At 23.8% G+C, this 26,838-nt stretch overlaps 9 protein-coding genes across 9 annotated transcripts; 4 read left to right on the forward strand and 5 right to left on the reverse strand.

The window, feature by feature from the left end:
* Positions 1-842: 842 nt before the first annotated feature.
* On the reverse strand, positions 843-3,674 carry PCHAS_0902600 (WD repeat-containing protein WRAP73, putative; the record flags this gene model as incomplete). Its single annotated transcript, XM_016798015.1, has 12 exons — positions 843-884; positions 1,034-1,095; positions 1,176-1,252; positions 1,354-1,471; positions 1,617-1,725; positions 1,849-1,892; positions 2,013-2,062; positions 2,215-2,270; positions 2,389-2,469; positions 2,545-2,609; positions 2,774-3,107; positions 3,339-3,674. 12 exons carry the CDS (start codon positions 3,672-3,674, stop codon positions 843-845), a joined length of 1,374 nt encoding a protein of 457 aa, XP_016655278.1.
* Positions 3,675-4,544: 870 nt separating this feature from the next.
* On the reverse strand, positions 4,545-6,810 carry PCHAS_0902700 (conserved Plasmodium protein, unknown function; the record flags this gene model as incomplete). Its single annotated transcript, XM_730900.2, has 2 exons — positions 4,545-4,623; positions 4,742-6,810. 2 exons carry the CDS (start codon positions 6,808-6,810, stop codon positions 4,545-4,547), a joined length of 2,148 nt encoding a protein of 715 aa, XP_735993.2.
* A 1,785-nt stretch (positions 6,811-8,595) lies between these two features.
* Positions 8,596-9,637, reverse strand: PCHAS_0902800 (40S ribosomal protein S4, putative; the record flags this gene model as incomplete). Its single annotated transcript, XM_016798016.1, has 2 exons — positions 8,596-9,378; positions 9,635-9,637. 2 exons carry the CDS (start codon positions 9,635-9,637, stop codon positions 8,596-8,598), a joined length of 786 nt encoding a protein of 261 aa, XP_016655279.1.
* A 1,879-nt stretch (positions 9,638-11,516) lies between these two features.
* Positions 11,517-12,219, forward strand: PCHAS_0902900 (centrin-4, putative; the record flags this gene model as incomplete). Its single annotated transcript, XM_016798017.1, has 3 exons — positions 11,517-11,829; positions 11,928-11,972; positions 12,068-12,219. 3 exons carry the CDS (start codon positions 11,517-11,519, stop codon positions 12,217-12,219), a joined length of 510 nt encoding a protein of 169 aa, XP_016655280.1.
* Positions 12,220-12,456: 237 nt separating this feature from the next.
* PCHAS_0903000 (translocon component PTEX88, putative) lies at positions 12,457-14,688 on the reverse strand (the record flags this gene model as incomplete). The annotated part of the gene is made up of 1 exon (XM_735060.2): positions 12,457-14,688. The coding sequence occupies one exon, from the start codon at positions 14,686-14,688 to the stop codon at positions 12,457-12,459; it is 2,232 nt and encodes a 743-aa protein (XP_740153.2).
* A 2,511-nt stretch (positions 14,689-17,199) lies between these two features.
* PCHAS_0903100 (tRNA-splicing ligase RtcB, putative) lies at positions 17,200-18,723 on the forward strand (the record flags this gene model as incomplete). The annotated part of the gene is made up of 1 exon (XM_736462.2): positions 17,200-18,723. One exon carries the CDS (start codon positions 17,200-17,202, stop codon positions 18,721-18,723), a length of 1,524 nt encoding a protein of 507 aa, XP_741555.2.
* A 1,838-nt stretch (positions 18,724-20,561) lies between these two features.
* PCHAS_0903200 (conserved Apicomplexan protein, unknown function) lies at positions 20,562-22,599 on the forward strand (the record flags this gene model as incomplete). The annotated part of the gene is made up of 9 exons (XM_016798019.1): positions 20,562-20,592; positions 21,021-21,151; positions 21,279-21,388; positions 21,474-21,589; positions 21,707-21,749; positions 21,878-22,029; positions 22,178-22,278; positions 22,401-22,459; positions 22,557-22,599. The coding sequence occupies 9 exons, from the start codon at positions 20,562-20,564 to the stop codon at positions 22,597-22,599; spliced, it is 786 nt and encodes a 261-aa protein (XP_016655281.1).
* A 1,389-nt stretch (positions 22,600-23,988) lies between these two features.
* Positions 23,989-24,381, forward strand: PCHAS_0903300 (conserved Plasmodium protein, unknown function; the record flags this gene model as incomplete). Its single annotated transcript, XM_016798020.1, has 1 exon — positions 23,989-24,381. One exon carries the CDS (start codon positions 23,989-23,991, stop codon positions 24,379-24,381), a length of 393 nt encoding a protein of 130 aa, XP_016655282.1.
* Positions 24,382-24,858: 477 nt separating this feature from the next.
* On the reverse strand, positions 24,859-26,286 carry PCHAS_0903400 (RuvB-like helicase 2, putative; the record flags this gene model as incomplete). The annotated part of the gene is made up of 1 exon (XM_731876.2): positions 24,859-26,286. One exon carries the CDS (start codon positions 26,284-26,286, stop codon positions 24,859-24,861), a length of 1,428 nt encoding a protein of 475 aa, XP_736969.2.
* Positions 26,287-26,838: the final 552 nt, after the last annotated feature.

Raw genomic sequence — 26,838 nt, forward strand, 5'->3', positions numbered from 1 at the left:
AATAAAGAATTATAAATGCTATAAAATATATATAAAAAGAAAAAACCAACCACACATATAGAGCAGCAATAAATATATTTATAATATAATATCTATATTATGCGCCAATGTTTATATGACAAGAATTACAAAAATATACAATTATTTTAGTGTTTAATAAAAAAATTCAAATGTTTTGTTTTATATATTTTAAAACATTAAAAAAAAAATATATGTTAAAGAAAATTAAATGTATTTTTATATACATTTAACTATTACATGTTCATTTATATTGCTTATATATTCATATTTGTATATATAGCTATAATGATATTTTAATAGTGTTTTTTTGAAGGCTTCACTAGAAGCCATTATATATTTTCCCCTTCAGTGTGTACAATTTTTTTTTATAATATTAAACTTTATCATACTATATATTCAATTTTTTATAAATAATGTATAAGAATATAAAGTTCTCTCATTTTGCAATCATCATTTGAAAAATCAATAAACCTTTTTGGCTATTTACAATGCCAATATTCATTTTATTATTAACAGGACAGGATATTGTTTTACCATTCTGTTCTCATTTGTCATGTTACACTTGGTTTATTTTTTTACCAAAATTAAAAAGTTTTTACAAAATCGGGTTAACAAATTCGATTGTTCCATCATGTAAAAAGTTCAAATTGAAAATCGTTTTATTATCGTAAAAAATGTAATTATATTTTGATCTAAACATTGTAAGTATATCCATTTTTTATGACTAATTCATTAAAGTAATTAAAAATTAGCATATTATATTTGAGCATTTTGGGGTTTTTCGATTTATGTCCATCTTGGTAATGGTAACATTTTTATCTTCATGGTGACTTTCTTTTGTTCTGAAATAAAGCCAATTTAGTCTGAGAGAAAGACCGGAAAATTATGATCAAAACCCCTTGTATCAACAATTAATAAGTATTAATGCTGAGGAGTAATATGACGGATGCCATTATTTTATATGCACACACACATGCTTATACCCTCTTTATTTTTCACTTTTTATAAGTACCTGGCTTTTTGCTAAGAGGGCAGTACCATGAAAGCTCATTTGGGCATCCTTACATATAAACCCTATCAATAGTACACATAAACAAATTTGAAAATAACGAAATCATATTTTATTTTTAAAACACTATATTTTTTTTGTGTACCATTCGGCATTTGTATAACTGTACTTTCATTAGGCATCCACACAAATAAGTAAGGCGTATTTGTTGTAATTAAAAGCCTACAAAATTATTAACAGCATTATTTGTAAATAAAAAAAATAAAAGCTACACATATATATACTATCCAATTTCACCAAATAAATAAATAATTTGTTTTAACCTTGGTTTGTATAATATACTGTCCCACCGTATGTTCGTTATTTTTTTTTGTTGTTGTAATACAACTATGCAGGAAAAGTTTTCAGCATAATAAACCCTTACAACATTATTGTAACTTTCTGAAAAGGCATATAATTTTTTTTTCACACTTTAATTTATATCTCTTTATTGTTATATTTATAATTTTATTATAACAAAAGCAAGCCCATAATTATAAGTTACAATTATATGATCATATTTATGTTTAGCTAGTTTAGTCATTACCATTTACAATGGCTATATAATTTCCACATATGCTGACACACAAAAAGGTTATCCCTATTTTTGTTGTCATATCAGTCTTTATATTTTTTATACTATCATTCATTTTTGTCTATGAAAAAATATAAATAAAATTAGTTCAACCGTAATCTTATGTATACTAACAAAACTAGCATATACTTATTTTATGCTAATAAGATAAATCCAATAAAATAAACCAACTTTTTCATCTTACGATTTCACTCTTCAATTTATATTTTCCATGTACTCCTTCGGATACTATTTTTTATGGTTACATTAGGATTAAAAAAAAGGTATATTTATCAAGTATATAAATATATTTTATTTTTATTTTTGCCTAATGCTTCCTCTATTCTGTTCACTCTTTATTGGGCATACTGTTGGTGTAAAAAGAAAAAGTGTCTTCCCCTTCCTTATCATAATTTGTGCTACTCATACAAAAAAATTATATTTATACAAACCATATGATCAGTTTAGCTACTAAAATATAATTACATAATTTTAGATCGATAAATATTTCTATATGCAATTTGACATGGAATATATTTTTATTTTTTTAAAAATCTACAAATTTAATTACCTTGATAATATAAAATTTGGTATATTTTTTTTAGAAATATTTTCTTTATATATTTTCTGTAAATGTGTGTAAAATAGGAAAATAATGTTTTGTATTTATTTTTAGTTTAACCATTTCAATAGATATTATAGGAATGTATATTACTTTGGCTAGCTCACAAACAAATTGTCATACCAGCTTTTCATCCATGGTAATTGTCTCCTCTAATAATAAAATTTTTATTTCTTTTAAATTTTCAGAACTTAAGATTTTGACCTAAAAAGTGAGATAATCTTACATTTTCCTGCTTTACATTTTGCTGGTTTACACCTTTTCCACCTTTTGTCTTACTTCATCATTTTCCATTCCAAGCAACAGAACATTTCTATGGCTATTTTCCGATAACACATTTACGCCTATTTTTAAAACAAACAAAATAGGATGAGATTATTTTTATTTCGTAAAAACAGTGCAGTAAAATAAGTATGGATGATCCTCATAATAAAGCCATAGTCATTTACAATCCATACACCAAAAATAAATAAATATATGTACATGCATATGGTTCACATTTTTTTACATGGTAATTGGGATAAATAACTATAGACATATAATAATTCTCCATCTATTTTATACATATGGATCGATTTAGATTTTTTACTATGAGTTATAATATTATTTGTTTTTGTAAAAAAAACACAATTAGGCTCGTAATTGATACATTGTATAGTGTTTATAAATGCACAATTGGGAAATGATATCAAACAAATTTTATTCTTCTTATTATTTTCAGTTATACAAGCAAATATAGTTTCATCCTCATCTAAACAATATTTTTTTTTTTTCAATTTTGCATTTTTAATATTTAGTAAGCACATTTCTTCCTTATTTCTGTCATATATGCTTATGCATTTCTGTACATAAAAAATTTTACCATTCATATTAGTATAGACATAGATTTATTTATGTATAACAGAAAAATGGTTTAGCACAAATAAGACCAACCAAGCACCACTGTACGAGACATGCAAAACTATTAAACCATAATTATCAGATCTTTTAAAAATGTGAAGAAATTATTTTCGAAAAATCACACACATACATAGTATTATATGAACATGCATATATTTTTTTTTTTTTATTACTTGTTCATATTTTAAAACACATATATAGCTATATTTGTTAATAAAAAAAGAATGTGTGTACTTTTGGAAATGATCTTCAATTTTATAAATAACATCATCATCATAAAATGAGTAGACAAGAACACATCCTTTATCTTTTATTAAAACTAAAAAATGAACATTATCACTTGAGAACTCTATATAATCGATTTTGTAACTAGTTACATAAATTTTGTTTATTCTCAAATTTTCAATTTCCATTAAAAATATTTTATTATCAACAACATATAATAAGAAAAGCCCATTTTTTGAAAACAAACACCAATTACAATATTCAACTTTAGCTAATTTCATCATTATAGAATTGAACAAATAACACTAAACATTATGTTAATTACAATAAAAAATATTATAGCTGTTTTGATAATATAAATATTTTTTTTTTGTCCCTTTTTTATATTAACATGTTCAGGCTGTTTTATACAATACCTTGTTTAATATATAATTTTATTTGTGCCAATTTTTTCCATATAACAAGACATGTGAAAAATAGCACAAAAAAGGCACATAATTTTTTTTTCGATTTTATCAAACTTTAAATATTCATTATTAATGTAATAAAGTATAATTTAAAAACATATTTCTAATAAAAGTATCTCAAAGAAAAAAAAAAATAATAATGCTTATATATTAGAACATATATACACAAATATATACATATATATATTATGCACATAATGTGAAGATATTGTTGTGGATAAATGACAGAAAAATGCAAAAAATCAAAGACGGAATATATATCCATAAAATAAATAAACAATGACATAATATAAATATTTAAATAAAAGAAAAAAAATTATAAAATTTCCCCATTTTCATGTATAAATATTAATACTAAAAAATAATATTTCATTGCCTTTATTTATTTTCTTTCTTATAAAATAATGAAATTGCACAAATCATAAATATGCAAGACACGAGCATTACATATACTTGCTATTCTATGTCTTTACATATTCAAGTATATGTATATTTATACTTATAAGGTTCAAAAGAAAAAAATTTTATTGATATTACATACATGTGTGCAATTTGGATAGCATCCATCTTATTTATATATTAAAAGGGTAGACTTGGATTGTTCTCTCCAAAGAATGTAAAAAAAATATTTTTGAATTATGGTCTTCCTTGACAAAATACTAAAAAAAGAGGATAGGGTGAAAACATTTATTCACCTACTGTAGATGGGCAACTATTTTTCGAATTGGCAAAAAACTCATGATCCCTAGTGTATATTTTAGGTAGTCTAAAAGGAAAAAAAAAAACGAATTAATTAGAAAAAAAACATATTAAATAGAGAACCAAACGGATTAAAGGATTTCCTAAAAATGGATATAAACATTTTCATCTTTTAAAGATCTTACTTGGGGAAAAAGTATCTGTATACGTAAGATAGCAGACAAATTATACATATAAGAATTCCAATCATAATAAATATATCGTTCATGCCGCTTATTTTTAGATCTAAAATAATTTCACCAGTAGAGAGGATATAATTTTTATTTCTTACGATATGATAATTACGTTGAATAAAATTTCTATTTTCAGCAAACGATACTAAAAGAATATTTTCATGATCGTTAAAATGTTTTAAGTATGAACATCCTACACCTTCAGTGTCGTGTATTTTTACATTATAAAATTGTGTAAACAAGCTTTCATATTGCTTAATTTTAATATTATAACAATTTATATTTCCAAAATAGCCTTCATTTGGATTATCTATTGAATCTATAACTTTTCTTACATATACTTGATTTATAATATCACCATAAGGTGCCCCTTCTTCAACTTTTATTGCCCATACTTTATTTCGAGTACTAACATATACAGCTCTAGCATCTCTAGTTTGTGCTGTCGACAAATATATATTACTTCCATAATCGTCATCTTTATCTTCATTAGGTATAGTAGAAATGAGAGCACAACTGACAATACTAAGCCCTGAACAACGATATACATTTAATATTTTATCACTATCATTATTTGATATATAATAAAAACTTAAATTATTAACAAGACTAGTAAAAATTACAAAATCTAATACATTATTTAATTTAAAAAATGTATCTAATTTATAATTTTTTAATATAACTAAGTAGTTAATATTGTCATAATAATAAGCTGTATAATTATTTACCGAACTTATATATTTTATTTTTTTTTTTTTTAATTTATCTATAATATTGTCTTTAGATATTTTTATTTCATAAACATTTTCTAAGTTACCATAACAATTATAAAGTTCACCTTCACTAATTAATATACGATTACATTCTGCACAATTTTCTTTTAATAAATATTCATTAGTATGCTTCCAAATTACAAAATTATTATTTTCTTGTTCTTTAAATGGTGCACTCTCAGTTAAAAATTTATTTTGCTTATTTATGTCTTCATCAGTAAAATCATTGATATTTTTTCCTGTCATGGCCGGGCTCATTTTATTATTATCTCCTATATTACCCATACCAAATATATCTGATATATTAGGTATACCAAATTTATTTTTTATGTCATTTTCATCTTTATTTTTTTCAATACCCATACTTAACATAAGTGATTGTTTTAAATTACAACTCATCGTTTTCATAAAAATGTAATATGAAATATTTTTTATATCTACATTAATACGTGAACTATTTTTTAAATGTGTTATAATACTTTCAATCAAAGGATAATTACTTTTAGTTATATATTTAGTTCCCAATTCTAATAAATTATTAAATTCTGTATTTTTTATAAAACTCATTTTAATTTGATTATTTGCATGCATTGATGGGTAGCATAATAATTTATGAGATAAAAATTTATCACTTTCAATTTCACATATAGCACTTCTATCAACAGGACCATTAGTATGATCATTGTCTTCATCTTCTGAATCATCATCATCTTGATATTCATCATCAACGGGATCAGAATTTTTACTATCATCATCTTCAAATGAATTTCTTTCTTCCCAATTAGGTAATATTTTTACAGTAAAGGGTTCATATTTAATACCTTTTTTGGAGTCACTACTTTTATTTCGCATAAAAAAATTAAGACCTGTTTCATTATGAAATATATCAGGGATTTTACATACTATTCCTTTTTTATTGTTTTTTAAAATAACTAGATCACCACCATCATATTTAAAACTAAATTTTATATTAGTAGGAGGACGGAATTTAAAAAAACTTATAATGCTTGTATAACTTTTGTAAAAATGTATTTCATTATCAATGTCTATATTCCCTATTTCTGATGATAATATTTCAGGGGCATGATAATTTTTATCTATATATACATATTGAAATGCATCCTTTTTGTTTATTGTATTAGTATCAAAGACAACAGTAGCTATTTTATTACTTTCCCCAAGTGAATATATAACATTAGGTAAAAATGTTACAATAAATGCACTTATATTTATTAATTTTTTCATCATTAACTTTTATTTATTTTTAAATTATAAAATAATTTATTTAATTCCATAGATTTTTAATCAAAATGTGTGTGCAAATCATTCAAAATAATTGCTCATATTAATTTTTTTTTTTTTTTAAATTGTCTGAAAATTTTTATTATATATTTTTAAAAAATTAAAGAAACGGAAAATGCTTTTATACATACACATATATGTATCCTCTTGGCTTCAGCTTGCAAATGCTTACTTTTTTGTTTTTTTACGCCATCAATATCAAAATTTTAGGGCCGTTTAATTAAAAGCTAATGTAGCCATATATATATAATCATATGTCCCTAAAATGGAAAACGAAAAATATCGCTATAATCAGAAATGTAAGTATGTATTTTCTTGGCTTCGTCACTTCGTTCGTTAAAATATATTACTTATGTATATATTCTCAATAATCATATTAAATTATGTAAATACTAAATGCTTGATAAATTAAAAAGTTATGAAATCAAAAAAAATATATATATTATATTTTCCCAATTTTATATAAATAATAATAGGAAAAAATCAAGTATTTACTATATATATAATTAATTATTAAGATTAAAAATAAAGCATTATTATATTTTTATAATATCTATTTTATACTTTACGTATTCCGATTTTTTAATTTATTATTTTTTTTTTTTTTTTTTATGGCTTCCCATATAAGCCTTAAAAATTTTATGCGTATATGGCTAGCCAATGAAAATGCGTAAATACATAAAATAAAATAATTTACTTTTTTAATTATTATATTTTGTAAAATCAAGCATTGTATTTTTACTTATATTTTTACCGTAATTTTATTATTACATTGCATAAATATAAGTATTATAACTTTATGCATATAATTTAAAATCGACTATTGTACACAAATATATGAAATATGATAATGTAAGTAACAATTTGTTGATTAGTTTATGCCAATCATTTGTCAAACTATTTATGCTAACATAATAAGTGGGATGATAAACAAAATTTCCATTTTGAAATAAAAAGAAAATTGGGAAATAAGAGACATACTTTATTATATTACTTATGAGACCATAAATTATTTTTTATCACTCAATAAAATATATGACAAATTTAATATGCTTATTTTATTTATCTCAAATATGCACACACATAATAAATATATTTTTGCCCTTAATCCTTTTTTTTTTTACCCTATTTAAGGAAATACTATATTTTAAAATATTGGAAATGGAAAATAATTTATAATACGATATAAATATAAAATTTATAATAGTTACAGCGCATTAAGTTTTTTTTACATATATATGTTTATGTATATTTTTTTTAATCCATGCCTATTCGCTCTTTTACAAGATATACGGATAAGGCATATGAAAAAGGAAAACATAATAAAATATAATGCAAGCGAAATGAAAAATGAAAAAAAATATTCACATTTTAATCTCATTAAATCTTCAAAGTTTTAAGGGGGTCAAAAAAGTTCATCTCTTTTTGGAAAAATGGAAATTTTTACTGATCATATCAAAAGGTGGATATTTTATAATATCTCAATAATTTTCCAAAATTTTTTTTTAATCAATTTTGTTCGACTTTTTTCCAACTTTTTTCAACTTTTTTCAACTTTTCCAACTTTTCCAACTTTTTCAACTTTTTCAACTTTTTCAACTTTTCCAACCGTTTTTCTGATTATGAATGAGCCAAACAATGGCATAATAATTTAAGCTAGTATAAAGGCTCCCCCCATTTGTGAATGTCAAATTAAAAATGATTATCACATTTTATCACATATTTGATGCCTTAATTATTTTGAGCCTTTAATCTGTTTCTTCTTTCTTCGATGATATCTAATTTGATACCCTTTTCTCTTGGTAAACTGATATATGGTTTTGTAGCATCGCCAATAACAAATATGTTACTTAATCTTGTAGCAAATACTTTTCCTCGACTATCTTTAACATGAATAATATCATATGTTCCGATATTTTTATCAATAGATAAAATAGTTCCTACTCTACCAACACTGTGTCCAGCTGTTACCATAACCATATTACCAACTTGAAATTTTAAATGCTCTAAAACTTTTCCTGATTCTAAATCTAATCTTATAGTATCATTAACTTTTACTTCAGGATGGATATATGGTATACTTCGACCATCATGAGTAATAGCAATAGATAATTTTCCTTTTCTTAATATTATTTTTTTTACTTTGCATAATTTATATTTGCTTTCTTCGTTTGTAATTCTGTGGGGAACAAATCGACCTTTGACATCATATAATAATCGAAAATATTCATTGGATTTAGTGATATGTATAACATCCATTAATCCTACTGGGAATGTACAATCTGTTCTTGTTTTATTATCAACTTTTACGATCTTTTGAATTAAAATCATTTTTACTTCATCGAAAGTTAAAGCATATTTTAGCCTATTTCTTAAAAGAATAACCAAGGGTATACTTTCAAGTAACTTATGGGGTCCACTGCTGGTTTTGGGGGCATATTGGCCATCCATTTTGTTCAACATCCAATGCGATGGGGCATTGACCCTCTTCATGTGTTTCTTTATTCCTTTACCCTGCAAAGAAGAAGTAAAAGGTGAGGAAGTGATAAATGGGGGCGTAATAAATGGGAACGTAATAAATGGAATAACATTATGTACAAGTAAGCATATAGTATGAACAGAGCCTTTCAAGAATATATGAAAATTTTTTCATATATGCTAGCCATATTATAAATTTAAGAATCTTATATATTTTTTCAACTCAAATAATCCCACAATACATTATATTTCTACATATAATTTTTTTCCGTTTTTTTTTATTTTGTATTACCATTTTTCACAAAAGATTTTAAATAAGTCAGTGTTTTGGGAAATTTCTTTAAATGTATATAAAATTTTAAAATAATAAAAAGTTGTTAAAACTTCTTAACAATTTGTGTTTTATATAATAAAAATAAATAATAAATTTAAAAAAAAAATTATTTATTTGGAAACGTTAAAAAAAATTAAAACTATATAACTCTTTTTAATTTAAATTTCAGAGTATTCTCATTCTATATATTATTATTTATATAATCCAAATACAAAACTTTTTATTATTCATATATATATATAATTATCCTTTCTTGGCACTATACATTATATAATAATTTTTTATGCGTATATATTCTTATTTTTTTCGCACTAAATATGCTTATAAATTTATTGTTATTTTGTATATATTTCCCCATGACAAAACAAATTTTAATGCATACCCACCCTATATATCTTAATTATTTTTATTACCGCCCTATTAATATAATATATGTATAATATACGCATTATACAATAGCAATATTTTTATTTTTCATGCTTTATCGGAATATATAGAAATGCATATATATAATAATTATATATATATATATATGGGCATAAAATATATACCCTTAAAAAAAAAAAAAAAATAAGAAGGTTAAGTATATAGCGGAATAAGGCTATACACCTACACCACCTCCATTGCCAATAAAAATTATCATATTATTTACAATCCCATAAACAAAAAAAATTCAAATCTATTTTACTTATTTACTATATTAATGATATTTTTTTTAAATTAAAAAGAATAATTTATCACAATTTTATTTTTTTTTATTTTAAATATTTTACAATTTTAAAAGCTTAAAATTTTAATTATGTTAAGCGAATTAAAATAAGTTCTTTATTTATTCCCCTTATAAAGGGGGAAAGAGAGTCTATAAAAAAACAATGGACAAAAATGTCAACAAAAATATAAAGTAATAACACAAAATAAATGATAACAATCAGATGATACTACAACCTTTTGTTTAGTCCTTAATATAAAAATATCGTTTAAATTCGGGTATATATTCTTTTCCTTTTTCATTGCATATACTACCTTACTAATCTAGCCAAAAAAAAAAAATAAAAACAGCTATATCACAATATGCTGCATATTAATTATACTTTCAAATGTTGACAACTAAAGTTTTGCTAAAACTATTCGAATAAGAAAAATAAAAATTCCATTTCTAAGACTATATAATGTATATTTTTTCTCCTTTTGGAAAATTGGGTGTAAAATAAAAAGAAATAAAGTCTTTTTCACAATATGTATTAAAATAATAACAAAATTGGGATGAATAAATTTTTGTCAAACTTATTTATTTTATGCTAAAATAAAATATTTTTCTTGGCTAGCCATAAAAAAAAGCTGTATTTTTTTTTTTTTTTATGAGGTCATAAATTTACAATTTTTAAGTCTAACTTATTACAAATTTTGTATAGATATGCATAATATAATATTATATTATATTTAAAAAGTGGAAAATTTTCTAAATTTTTTACATATTTTTATAATAAACTGTGCAAATATTGTTTATCAATATTAATTATACTAAATATTTTTATCTTTTTTTAAAATGTCCTAAGCTTGTTTACTTCCTTAAAAATTATATACAAAGGTCACACACACATATATTGTATTTTTTTTTGCCATTTTTAAACATAAAAAAGGTGTATATAATTAATTATACATATGCATACCGAATATTTTCCTATTCTGGAAACCCTTTTAAAATAAAAATTATTTAAAGAAAAAAAACGAGACAATTGCTCAATATATTTAATTATTATTCTTCTTAGCATACTTTGTTATAAATAATGCTATTGTAAATCAACCAAAGGGGAAAAGCAGACAAAACTGAAACGCCACAATGATAGTCGAAGGGAAAATAGAAACAGAAATTAACGAAGACATAGAGAAAGAAATATATGAATGCTTCTCATTATTTGATACCAGTAAAAGTGGGTATATTGATATTAGAGAATTTTATTTTGCTTTAAGATCTCTTGGTTTAAATTTTAAAAAAGAACAAGTAAAAAAATTATTTTTAGAAATAAAAAATAATATTGATGATAAACTAAATTTTGATGAATTTTTTGATATCGCATCAAAGCATATAAATACCAGATATAACGAAGAAGAAATAGATAACATGTTTTCACTCTTCGATCCCAATGATACCGGTACCTAAATACTGTTAATGCTTACACTCCCTACCGCTTTACATTTCCATGCTTACACTCCCTACGCTTTACATTTCCATACTTTTTTTACAATTTAGGAAAAATTACTTTGAGCTCTCTAAAAGCAGCTTGCGATGACATAGGTAGGAATGACGAATGGATAACCCATGTGCTATCCATCCATATATGTTTATCTGAAACTAACATAATGCATGTATGTATGCACATCTTTTTTTAGGGGAACCCATTGAGGAGTCGGAACTAAAACGCATGATCGATTACGCTGACAAAAATAATGATAAATCTATTGATAAAAGTGAATTTAAAAATTTGGTTTTGTCTATTTGGAAAAATGCACTTTTAAGTGATTTGGATTCAGAATATGAATGAAAATTTAAAAAATTGAAAAAACGAAACATATGCACATGCATTAATTGTTGATAAATTAAAAATGTAAAAATAAATGTAAAAAAAAAAAAAATCACATTATGCAACAATAGGGTGACAAAAAAGGGGGAATGCCGCTATTATGAATCGGCAAAACAGAAAAATAGACATAAAAATGGCATCAAAAATGACATAAAAATTTGTAGAAAATTTGTGGAAAGATACGGAAGCCGCCTCTACTTATTCGTGCAAGTAGTAGCTCATTGTTGATGCGTTTTCAATACTTGTAACTATACTATCTACTTCAAAAGATTGATGATAATTTTCATCAAATAATTTCGCATAAAAATTAATTTGAGATCCTGTTTCTTTTCCATATGAATCTAAATTAGCAGCAAAAACAACTGTATGAGAATTTTGTAAAAATATATATTCATCATCTGTTATATGTAAATCTTCTTCGTTTGATGTAGCTAGTTTTTGTATTATTTCATTTTGTGGGAATTTTGTTTTCATCATGCTTAATGTATTTTTATGTACATAAAAATAGTTTAATAATGCAACAACTGGACCTACACGGTGATTTGGTTTTTCTAATGTTAGCCATTCATTGAAGGACCATTTCTTTCCATTTTTCTCTAACTTATATATAGATTTTTTATTATTCGTAACATAAATATAATTATGTTCTTCATTATTACTTGTGTAGGTAATATAGGAAATATATTGAAATAGTTCAGTATCCTCTTTTTTCTTTTTATAAACATTAAAACATTGATATGATTTATCTTTTTGATCTACAACACATTTATTAATATAATTTTTTCCATCATCATTACATGCTATATATACAATTAGTTCACTGTCTGTGCTATTATATTTATCTACTGATAATCCATATGGCTGTGGTAAATTAATTTTTACATCTCCATTTTTTAAATATATATATATCATATTATCTAATGGGTATGATAATAAATGTGCGCCTTTTGCAGATTTATAATCAAATGCAATATAATTCTTTAATCCATCGAATATAATATGACCAGTATAACCATCACTATAATTTTCTGATGTGTTTAAACTACTAACAAAATTATTTTGGGCATCATAGTAACAAATTTCATCAAAAACTTTATTTTCTCTTGAGCAAGTACTTGAACATATTGCATTAGGGGATGTTGATAAATGATTATTTATTTTTTTCATTGGCAATTTTTTAATATCATTATTTGAAACCGATTTAGCATTTCGAAGATCTACACTTCCTTTATTGATTGTACAATTAAATTGATTTGTCCATAATATATCTAACATATATTTTTCATCTTCACCATTTTCTTTATTTTCATTAACATTCTTATTAGGAATATTAAAATATTTAGGTTTATCATTTTTTAATTGTTTCATCCATAATTTTTGTTCTGCTGGATCTTTACGGCTATCCATAGATAAATATATATCATAAACACTGAAGTACATAGGATTAATATCTGAACTGTACATATCTATAATATTAAAAATTTCAATTTCTTTATCATTATTTATATTTACACTTGCTAAGTATATACAATTTTCAGAAGAGGGTTTATCTTGGGAGATTTTTTTTGTATTAATAATTATATAATCAGTAAGATTGTTTGTCATTGGATTTGTGGTCATTTTAGAACTTAACCCTAATATTTTTTCATTCTTATTTGCAAAGGAATATATGTGTTTAGCTTTTAAATTAGCGTTATTTTTCATATTGCTTCTATCAATTACAGCTTGATAAATATTTTCTGCATTCTCAACGACATATAATCTGTCCTCTACAACACTGACTGAATTAACAACAGATAAATTTTTTCCATTTAACTTTTCAATAACACTTAATATGGTGATATATCCTTTATTTTCATCATATTTTATATGAGCAATGAAATATTTACTTTTTATTGCACATATCAAAAAAAATTGATTTTCAACAACATCGGATACTATTCCTGTATAAAACATGTCATCATTATTAAATAGTTTATCATACTTTACATCATTGATGCTAAGCATTGAAACTCTTTGTCTTTCTTCATCAACTTTGTATATATCAATATCAACGACCATTAAGACTAATCCATCATTAGCTGCCATACCAGCTATATAATTTTTATCATTAAATGTTATGGGCATAATATTTATATTATTTTTATATAAATTCAAAGAATCTTGAAATTCTTGTTTTATATAGTATATCGGTTTTTTATTTTTTTTACTATTACTATCAATTGCCATATGAGGTATACAATATATTGGAAAATTCATTAAGTACTCTGTTTCTAATTTGATTGAGTCTCCTTCACTTATTACACGAAGTTTCGATATACTGTTTAGTTGCTCTGTTAATATTAATTTCCCAGCATGCTTTATATTATATTTACAATTTCCAACACTGGCAATGTAAGCCACTGCCAACGCAAACAAATATAGCATCATCTTAAATCAGTTTTTAATATAAATATTTGTACGTTTTAAAATGTATAGGATATTCCAAAAAATGCCTTGACTTCTATTCCTTTCTATATACACTCGACGAGATCAACTTTTTTTTAAACCCGCTTTCCGCAATATTATATCAACGCAAAGTGTGTATTGAACTAATTAAATAATATATAAAAGAAAGCAATGTAAAACAAAATAAACTATGTATATATGTTACTTTGTACAAATATAATCAAGTTCGTTACTTAAAAAATAATATAAAAAAAATGTGTATATAGTATGTACATATTTATTTATTCGTTATAGCTTTTTTAAGGTAAAAGCTAAACAAGTTCTTGTCATAAAAATCAAAATTATTTCATCAATAAAAAATATATAAAACACAGCGTGAAAATGCACACTCTTTTTTTTTTTTTCACTTTTTGTTATGCTTTGTATATTTATATAATTTTACTTTTTTGCAATTTCTTCAAAACATTAAAAATGACTTTTTATTTTTCTACCCTAATAAAAAAAATCCCATGCTATTTCTTCATTGATTTATATGTACGTATTTACGTAAATTTTATTTTTTTTTTTTTAATAAATGAGAAAAAGTCAAATTGATATTAATTGGGAGAAAAAAAAAAAAAATTGTAGATATATAAAAATCGGAAAAATGTGATAAAAAAGTAAAAATATAAAAAAAACAATGAAAAATAAAAAAAATAGAAAAGAACTATTTTTTATATTAAGGCTATCTATTTTTATTTAAATTATAATAAAAGCATATATGTACATTTTTATTTTTTTCTCTATACATATTTTTTTGCGCAATTATTTTTTAATGACGTTTCAAAACATGCAACTTCCCATTTTAAGAACTTAAAATTAATTTTATTATCATTTTGTTTAGGTTGTATAGTGCCATAAATTAAGCAAAAATAGGTACAAAATAATAAGCAAAAAATAGGCAAAAAATAATAAGCAAAAAATAGGTACAAAATAAGTATATTGTTGTTACTTTGCAAAATGGAAATTTTTTTATTCACCCTTTTGCCTAAAGCCTAAATTATTGCCTTATCATTTTTTTCACTTTTTTTAAGAAACCTATTTATTATTATATTAGGTGAAAAAAATTAAAAAAAAAAACACAACCAATAAATAAGTTTATATAAACTATTTATTAAGCCCTATGCAACCTTAATAAATGTAAATCATTATTAACATTTTTTTATAATCTTAAAAAAGGAGAAAAACCTTTTCTATACCCATACCACTCTTTACCCACAAATTAACTACACTATTTTTTACTCCCCATTTTTGGTTGAAAAAAAATAAAAAACGCTTACTATTTCAAACGCGTATTTACACCCCAATTTTTATACGTTAATTTCTCTTCGCCTCTTTAACACCAAACCCTATTTCACAAAAAGAAAATAGTAACTCCTTACGTATTAGTGATAGCACATTGTTTGACTATGCAACCCATTTTGTATATACATATATGATAGACATATCAAATGGGATTTCTATGAAAATGGATATATAACACATTCTTAACTCTTTAAATATAGGCCTATGAAAATATACACTACCCCAAAAAGTTGTGTAAAAAATAAAATATTTTATTTTTCTCAAAATTTATGACAACAAATAAAACTTCAATATTATACTTTTATTATAAACAAATATAATTCTTTATTTGTTATATTCTTTCACATAATTTAATAAATAAAATGAAAATAATTACATATTTGTGTCGTAAATAATATTATATGGTTTAAAAATATAAATGATTGTCACATTATTGGAAATATTGATTTATCAAATTATAACTTATTTAAATAAAAATATTTTTTAAAAATTACATATTATTAAAGTTGGTTTAAATTAAAAATAACACCGTTGAAAAAATACGTATACCAAATGTAACAGCAAAATAAATATTGGAAAAGGAGTGGAGAAAAAAAATTAATTTTACTGGGATCTTCAAATAATAATAGCATATTTTTTGACTATATAATCTAAATTTTTTTTATTGATAAAGTTTAAAAAAGTAGAAAACAAACTAATCAAGATAAGAAATATATGTCACACATATTTTAAAAGGAAAAAGAACAATTTAATGGACTGCTAAAGTAAAAGCTATTTTTTTTTTTAGTTATACTTTTATTAAAATAATTAAATAATAATTATTATGTTCTTTGTACTTAAAAATATAAGGTAAAAAAAAATGCTATACTATTTATATTAATTATAAGAAAAATAAGTTTAAAAAATAAATGCATATGCTTATATTTTGGGACTATAGAAAATTTAAGGGTGTACAAAAATATGCCCATAAATAATTTATGCATAATAACAATCATGCACACATAAGTTGAACTAACAAAATTTTAATAAATCAAATATCTTAACACCATTTTTATGCTACATCTTTTTATACATATAGACAACCCTACGCATGCACATATACATTATTGTTGTTATTTCCTTTTATCTGCTTTTTGGTAGATCGGACCAATGATGAAACATGGAAAAAGCGAAAATGTTTTCAAATACATTGAAAAAACAAATGAAACGAACCTGTACCGAATAAATAAAGGACTTGTTCCTGGTATGAATGTAGAAGGGAACATGTATGTAAATGAGAGATTAAAATTATTAATAGATGAAGAAATAAACATGTATCAACTAAATCAACGCTCTACATTTCTTCCTGCTGTAATACAAATAGCTAATGTCTCGACTCTTCCCGGAATTGTTAAAGCTTCTATTGCACTACCTGATGTACATGCGGGTTATGGATTTTCAATAGGCAATGTTGCAGCATTTGATATGAACAATGAAAAGGCTGTTATATCCCCAGGTGGAGTAGGGTTTGATATAAATTGTGGAGTAAGATTAATTCGAACCAATTTATTTTACAATGATATTAAAGATAAACAAGAAGAGTTAGCTCAACTACTTTTTAATCATATACCAGTAGGAGTTGGATCTCAAGGATTTATTTTATGTAATCAAAATAATTTAGATGATGCATTAAATTTAGGTATGGATTGGTCAGTTAAAGAAGGATATTCATGGATTGAAGATAAACTAAATTGTGAAGATAACGGTAGAAGCTTATATGCTAATAGTGATTATGTTTCCGTTCGAGCGAAAAAAAGAGGAATCACACAAATGGGCACATTAGGTGCTGGAAATCATTATGCAGAAATACAAATTGTTGATGAAATTTATGATAAAAGGAGTGCTAAATTAATGGGGATTGAAAAAAAAAATCAAGTATGTATTATGATCCATTCAGGTAGTAGAGGATTGGGACATCAAATTGCTACTGATGCCTTAATAGAAATGGAAAAAATTATGAGCAAATATAAAATAAATGTAATAGATAAACAATTAGCTTGTACACCTATTCATTCACCTGAAGGACAAAACTATTTAAAAGCAATGGGCGCTGCTTGTAATTTTGCATGGATTAATAGATCTTCTATGACATTTTTAGCTAGACAAGCTTTTTCAAAAGTATTTAATCAATCACCGGATGATTTAGATATGCATGTAATATATGATGTTTCACATAATATAGCAAAAATTGAAGAACATTTTATTAATGGTAAGGTACAAAATTTACTTGTACATAGAAAAGGATCAACTAGAGCATTCCCACCATTTCATCCATTAGTACCCTTAGATTATCAATACTGTGGTCAACCAATATTAATAGGTGGTACAATGGGAACATATTCATATGTATTAACAGGAACTGAAAAAGCAATGGAAAGCACATTTGGATCGACTTGCCATGGGGCAGGACGAGCTTTAAGTAGAAATAAAAGTAGAAATGCATTATCATATTCTGATGTATTAACTAAATTAAAGGAAAAAAATATATCAATACGAGTTGCCTCACCAAAACTAATTATGGAAGAGGCACCAGAATCTTATAAAAATGTTTCAGAGGTAGTTCAAACATGCCATGACTCAGGAATATCTAATAAGTGCTTTCGTCTAAGACCCGTTGCAGTCATAAAGGGATGACATAAATTTTATAAGCATCCACTTACAAAGTATATAATTAATCCGTTTTTTATTTTTAATTGGAACTACAACTTCAATTTTTTTTTTACCATGATTCATATGTACATAACCATAAGAAGGGTACACACACGTCACACCCATATATTTGGCCATGCATTTCAATGTTTGAGATTTGTTTAATTTTCATAATTAAAGAAGAAAAATTAAGTATAGTATTATCGCCCATACATACGCAAAAATGTGTATTCTTTGCGAATATACAAATAAGCACACACATATATGTAATATGGAGTGTCTTTAATTAAATTATCATATATGATTATACATTTGCATATTTATCAAAAATCGTATTATATACTTTAAACCTTTTTCCATGTTTAATGAAATTATTTACGTTCATTTAAAGGTATGTATACATATATTTTTGTTATTTTTTTTTGTGAACATAATGTTTATATTTTGTTAGTGTATTTTTTCAAAGCCTTTCACAGATATATCACGTCAATTATACACATAAATACGTAAAATTTATCAACAATATAAAACATACTTATTTTTTAATTAAAATTTTATTCTTTTTTCTTTCAAAAAAAATAATATGCTCTTATATAAGAAATAAAGAATTTATAGTATTTTATTAAAAAAATAAAAACTAGCTTTTATATATAAAATAAGTTATAGGTAGCCAAAAAAATGTGTGTTTTTTTTGTTTTTTTTTTTTTTTTTGTTTTTCACAAATAGGAAACAATATTTTTTTCACTCTGTCTATTTATCAATATTTAAGGATAAACTACAAATATTCTCTAGGTATATTTACCAATTGATATAATATTGTGTCATTTTTGTTTTTTTTATCAAGTCATATAAACGTTCTATTCGTTATACACATGCTTATAACTAACTTACAAATAGCGATTATACATATACGCATAAATAAATATTTTTTTTTTTGGTTAGTGTCTGACTAACTTTTTTATTAACAGCAATAATAAAAGCTATAAAAGCAATGTATATTGAATTTTAAAAAATACAATAATAAATATAATGTAATATTATTTTCCAGATTTTATCCTATAGAGAAAACTTAAAATTGCATACATAAATTTAAGTGTGAATATAAGTATATATACAATACACGTATTATTCATATTAATAAACTAAATAATAAACGAATACTTTTCCACAAGCGGCGTATATACTTCAATATATTGTAATATAAATTTGTGAAAAAATATAATAAAATAATCCAATGTTATTTGAAATTTATTATTCTTAATAATAAAATACAAATTAACAAAATTCAAGAATGAAAAAAAAATATATGTAAATTTAAATAATATTTATCCATGTATTATTATGCATACGTGTATGCATATTAAAAAAAAAAAAATTAAAAAAAAATAATTGAGTCACAATCAATATTATATATTTATATTGCATACTATACATACATTTATTCAAAGAATGGAAAAATAAAAAATGTAAAATTAATAAAAAACAAAAAATAATATATATGTAACTAAGAAGTAAATTTTATATAACAATATAATCACAAAGAAAAAATAAATTAAAGCATAATGTATAAATTTCTATTTGTCGCAAGCAGGAAAAAAATAGTTGATTAGCCATAATGCATACAATCGTATTATATACATATGACCGTATGCATGGTGAATTGTTTTATGTATCATAATAATAATAATACATTATAATATACATTTTATTATATATTTGAATATTTGTTGAATTTATTTGCTTTATATACATGTGAATATCAATATATTAGCTAAAAAAAAGAAAAGGAAATTGAATCTCCAAACATTTAATATAAATCAAAAATGAACTGGAAAAAGGCTTTAAGCTTAGCAGGTAAAAATAACATTTTTATATAGAAAATTGTATATATATTTATATTATATATCGAATGCTTGATTTTATTTCATTTTACGCGTTAAACAATAATATCCATTCCCCTTATACAATAATATGCATATTGTATTTTGCTTAACTCATCAATATGACGGTTCACTATATAGAATCGTGCAGTGTACATGCCTGTAATATATAAAGTGTAAACAAGATGAAGTGTGATTAGCAAAGATAAACAATGAAATTATGAAACATAAGTTCTTTGTTATAACATTTTAAATTGTTTGTATTTAATTTTTTGTATGTACTGCAATTTTTATGAGTGTGATAAATGCGCATATTTTTTTATTAACTTGTTTTTTACTGGCTCATTATTTGATAATTTATTTTACTTTTTTTCAATCCTTTTATTATATCAATTTATACAGGTGGAGCAGCAGCAGTTGTTGCCTTGACATATATGTTAATGAAAGACGATGAGAATGATGATGAAAATGATGACAACCCAAAAAGAAATAGATCAGGAAAAAATTCCAATAGAATAATGAAAGGAGATTCGGTAGGTGCATTGGTTCATGAGTACACATCATTTCATCGATTTGTTTATTTTTTGAATAGCGAATAAATTATGTATATGCGCATATTTACATGCATAAATAATTTTTTCCCCCTTCTTCCATTTTTAGATGACAAGAGAAGATTTACTTCAGTTATTAAACGAAATGCTTAAATTGCAAACAGATATGAAAAATATCGTAAAAATTTTAATTCAAGTTGCAAAGGATAACAACTATGAGTAAGAACCCTTGTGCATATACCTTCGCGCGGTCATTATTATTTTTGGATTTTTTACATTTTTATCTTTTCATTCCATTTCGTAGCTTTATGACGGTTTATAATGAAGCAAAAAAACATAATACAATAGACCCATTAGGAAAGTATCAAATTGAAATGCCTGAGTTTGACAAGGTTGTCGAAAGCTATCACAGTGACCCAGGTAAAAATATTGGCTAGTCGAATATATTAATTTAATCAATTTATTTGTATAAATATGCCTAACAATTGAATGCATATTCTCATTCTTTATCGTAACCATTTATTTTCCATTTTATAGAAGTTAAAGAGGCAGTTTCTAAACTTATGACATCCCAAGAAAAGTAATAAGCAATACATATATGGGCATATACATTATTTGCAATAATTCCATTGTGTCATCATAATATTTTATGGCTATTCTAACTATTATAAACATATTTATTTTATTTCATTTATTATTATCTTTTAGTTACTATTCAAACATCAGCGACTCAGCAATATTAAGCGTCGACAAAATTATTGAAATACACCATTTTATGTTAAATGAGTTATATAAGATCGATCCAGAATTTAAAAAAATTCCCAATACAAACGAATTAGATCCAAAACTTATAGCATTAGGTAAGTTAACATTTTTTTTCTCTTTGTAATATTTATTTGCATCAACGATTATTATGCAATTTTTTATCAAATGCATATATCATATATATCATATATATCCTATATTATAATCATTTCCTTTTATCTTTCGTTTGCTTTCCTATTACAGTTATTCAGTCTATAATTAGTGCAAGAGTAGAGGATGAATTCAATTTAACATCAGAAGACGTAGAGGCTTCTATTGCAAATCAACAATATGCATTAACATCCGTTAGTCAAAACAAACACACATATATATATTAATTTGTGTTATCCACACCAATTTAATATGCTATATATTCTTCTAAATATTGCATCGTTATACATATTTTTTTCTTTTCACAACTTTATAGAATATGGAATTTGCAAGAATCAATATACAGATGCAAACCGTTATGAACAAGTTTATGGGGTAAGTATATTTGAAATAAATATGATAAATAATTTTATGACATTTTTGTGTATAATCAACAACTTTTATATAATTTCACTTTTTTTCTTTTATTTAGTGACCATTTTAAATTTATGTGTGATAGGGAAGGAGGTTATTAATAACAACAGAAGCACGACATCCTTTTATTTTTGTTTTAACTAAATTCGAAATATAAATATGTGGATATATCTATATAATATTGGTATATTATGTGTAGTTATTTATTTCTACTTATACCTAGCAGAAATAAAATATAATACCTTATTATTTTTTTCATTTGTTCCCATTTTAAAAGAGAAAGGTCTTCATGGTTTTTATATTTGAATGCAAAGAAATATATAATATGTATTATCTTGTTTATATACACGGACTTAATGTATAAAGATGCGCAAATACATATGGATGAATTACCTGCATACACATATATCTATGTGTGTGTTTTTAATACTTTTTGTATTTATATGTATTATCATGTATTCCTTTTAAATGGCTGTTTACTAAATTTCAAGTTTTCATTGTAATTTTTATTTATTATTTCATTTTTATTATGTTTCAATATGTATATGCATATATATACAATATTTAAATTTAAAACAACGGAACTATTACCTTCTCTTATTGTGTGTTTTTTTTTTTATTTTTTTTAAAAAAAACTTAACAAAATTTTAATTAGAATAAAAAAAATATTTTTATACGTATAATAATTCCTTATATATTTTTTAAATAAGCCATAACGAAAATGCTAATCAAGAACAGCTCTATTGTTGTAAAAGCTTGTATTGATATATAGGTTATTATGTGTATTTTTTTAATATTTTTCATTTGCATGCTCTTAAACATCCATGTAATTTATAAGAAATATAATAATATAATTTTCATGTGTAAAGGATTTACTTGTACAAATTTATTTAAATATAGAGCAAATAATCATTGTTCTGCAATTTAATTATGTCTTTTTTTTGATGAAAATTCGGTAATATATGAGTGTGCATAAAAAACATTAACAGTCATATAAAAACGTCAATAATCATAAAATAATATGAACAGTCATAAAAAAAATGAATAAACAGCTAAAGAAAAAAAACAATTGACATAAAAAACATTAAAAAATAATATAAAAGTGAGCAAACATAATAAACTATTTAATATATTATACACATGTCTATTAATATTAAAATAAATTGTTTCAATTATTTGTTGAAAGGAAAATAGTTAAATGTTGTTTAATTCACTTAATGTTTTTTATTATTATATTTATGCATTTGCATGCCCAATTTTGTCATTTAATAAATAAATATATATGTGAAAATATACTGATTTATGAATATATTGACAGATTGGTACACCTTCAATGATATAAATATATAGAGAACACGAAGACATTTATTTTTATATTTTCTCAAATTCACAAAACAATTAACAAGCTTACACAGACATAATCTGAAGCATAAAAATTCAAATAAACACATAAAAATTGTATTCTCTTTGTACTTAAAAAATTATATAATATGGAAGTAGATAAACGAGCACTCGTATTGATATTTGGACTGGTGGGAACAATTTTGGGATTTGTAGTTGGAGTTTTATTTAATTCAATTAATTATATTATGGGTTGTTATATATTCATAAGCATTGCTTTATTATTCTATACAATACTTGTTTATACATACAATAAGAACTCAAGAGATTTTATGTTATCATATGCAGTAACTACAGGATGGATGTTTTTAATATCTTTAATGACCCATATTGTAGTAACAGACATATATACAAGCCCTAATTGCAAGAGCCATATGAATAGCTGCGCTAAATATATTTTTTGTTCTGTATTTGGATTTATGTCATCGTTATGTTTCTTAATTGCCTCATATCTATCATTTAAAATAGCTCATGTCTTGTAATAATTTTGAAGGTAAAGAAGATTTGTTTATATTTATTTGAGATGAATATTATTCATTATTTTATACAAAATGTATACACATCCATATCGATTTTTTTTTTAACGCTTTTTTATTTGTTTAACATTCTTTATTAACAAACTTATGACTTGTTCATTATAAAATTGCAATTTACGAAAATTTAATAAGACTATTAATTTTAAGTTTTTTTTAAGACTTGCATTTTACAAAGTTGATTATGTGCAAAACAAAATGGGAAAAAAAAAATATGAATATTTCATACTTTGGAAAGTATAAATGATAAAACTTTAAAAAAATAAGAAACAAAATGGTGGAGAAATTAGAACATATACATATATGCATAATATTAAGCACCTTTAAAAAAAATGATTATTATATATTTCTTTCCAAAGTTTTGCAACATGCATGTAAAGGGAAAGGTTGTATGAATTAAATAATATTTTATTTTCAATTCATATTTTAATTAACAAATTTGTTAGATTGATCAGCTACTCTATGAGCCGATGTTTTAGCATCCATAAACAATTCATCTGCCTGTTCAATATGTTTAATATCAATAATGGATTGCCCTTCTAAACTAGCTATAATTCTAGATGGTTCTAGCAATAGCATAGCAAATCGTAAAGATGATTGAATACCAATTTTTGCTAGATAATTCATCCCATCTTCACTAATATTAATTTTTTCTGTATGTGCTCGTAATGCTAATATTTGCACTATCTCTTTTAATGTATATGGAAATGTTTTTATAATAATTAGTCGGTCTAATAAATCTACTGGTATACCATGGGGCTCAATATTATCTGTCCCTTTGACAGTACATATACCTCTATTTGTTGCCATAATGACTATAGGAGCTAATGGAGATTCGATAGCTCTATTTAAGTAAGAAAAACATTCAATGTCTAGCATATGAGCTTCATCTATATATAAGACTCCTGGTATAATTTCTGCCATTCCCATTTCAAGAAATTTATTTACTGTTTTATTTATTTCGACTCTTAATTTTTCAGTTATTTCAGTTTTTTTAGGTCGCAAATACGAATTTAATACAGATGCTAAATCTTCACCAACGGTTGGATTAGCATTAGCCAAATCTATATCATGTAAAGAAATTTGTTGAACTACTTCCTTTTTTTTATGAACATCCCCTTTAGGTAATGAAACGTATTCATCAAATTCGATGTCATATTCTTTAGAGTATGTATTACATCTACCTAATCTTTTTACATGTCCTGTATTTACTTCAATATATATAACATCACCGATTTTTATTTTTTCTCTAACGATTTGTTCATGTATTTTAGGTGCCAATCTTAATGATTTGGTACCCTTAACAGTTTTTAATGTTATTATAATAGCATTAATTTGTTTTGCTTTATTTTGGGAATATAAACATTCATTTTCTTCAACAACCATATCCACAACTTCTCCTTCATATACTAATTTTTCTTCCTTGATTTTTATATGTATACTTTTTCTAAATGCTTCTAAAATAACTTCTGTTTTTTTTATTTCATTACTATAAACTTCAGAACCCGATAAAAAAACAAATGGCATTTTTTTATTTATTTCCCTACTTATACCTATTGCTAATGCACTTTTACCGCTTCCACTTGGGCCCGCTAATAATATACACTTACCAGCTAGCTTTTTATTTTTTATTAGATCGACAAGAAATAATGCTGCTTCTCTAGCTTTAAATTGCCCAACCAAACCACATGTATTATCAAAAAACATTGAATATTTTTCATCACTTAAATTTACTTCCTCTTCATGCATATAAATATTTGTATTTACTCCAAGTCCTTTTATGTGGCTATGAATATTTACCCTCTCTTTTTTCCCATCGCTTGAAACATTTATGTTAGACAAATTAATCTGCATCTTTTTGACCCCAATATATTTTCAATTTTTTTAAAAAATTGTTACAAATACGGAAAGAAACAAATATCAAAACGAGTTGTATATACACAGAAATGAATTAAATAAATATGTTTATATTATTAGACATGGATAGAAAAATATATAATTGCTGTAAGAAATATATTTTTCTTCAATTTGTGTTTAAATGTTTTAAAATATTACTTGAATTTGGTTAATATATATTTAGGTAATAAATTAATTTAACTCTTTCTTTCCGAATTATAAAAATATTTATTTTATAAATGATATTTATGCATATTTACCATAAGGTGTTGTATTTTTCTTTAAACATAATTTATACATATCTTCTTTAGATACTATTTCTTTTATTTTTACAAATCCAAATTGTTAATTATAAAAAATGTGTGCTCATCCTTTTGTTTTTTCATCACTCTTCTTTGTAGGAATGAAAATAGTTAATTACCCCCCTTGAATTATCTATTTAAAGTATGAAAAAGGTCTACTTAAATATAATAAGTTATTATTTATATACCAAATGGTGTTCATTTATTT

Source organism: Plasmodium chabaudi, assembly GCF_900002335.3.
Source record: "Plasmodium chabaudi chabaudi strain AS genome assembly, chromosome: 9".
Lineage (NCBI taxonomy): Eukaryota > Apicomplexa > Aconoidasida > Haemosporida > Plasmodiidae > Plasmodium > Plasmodium chabaudi.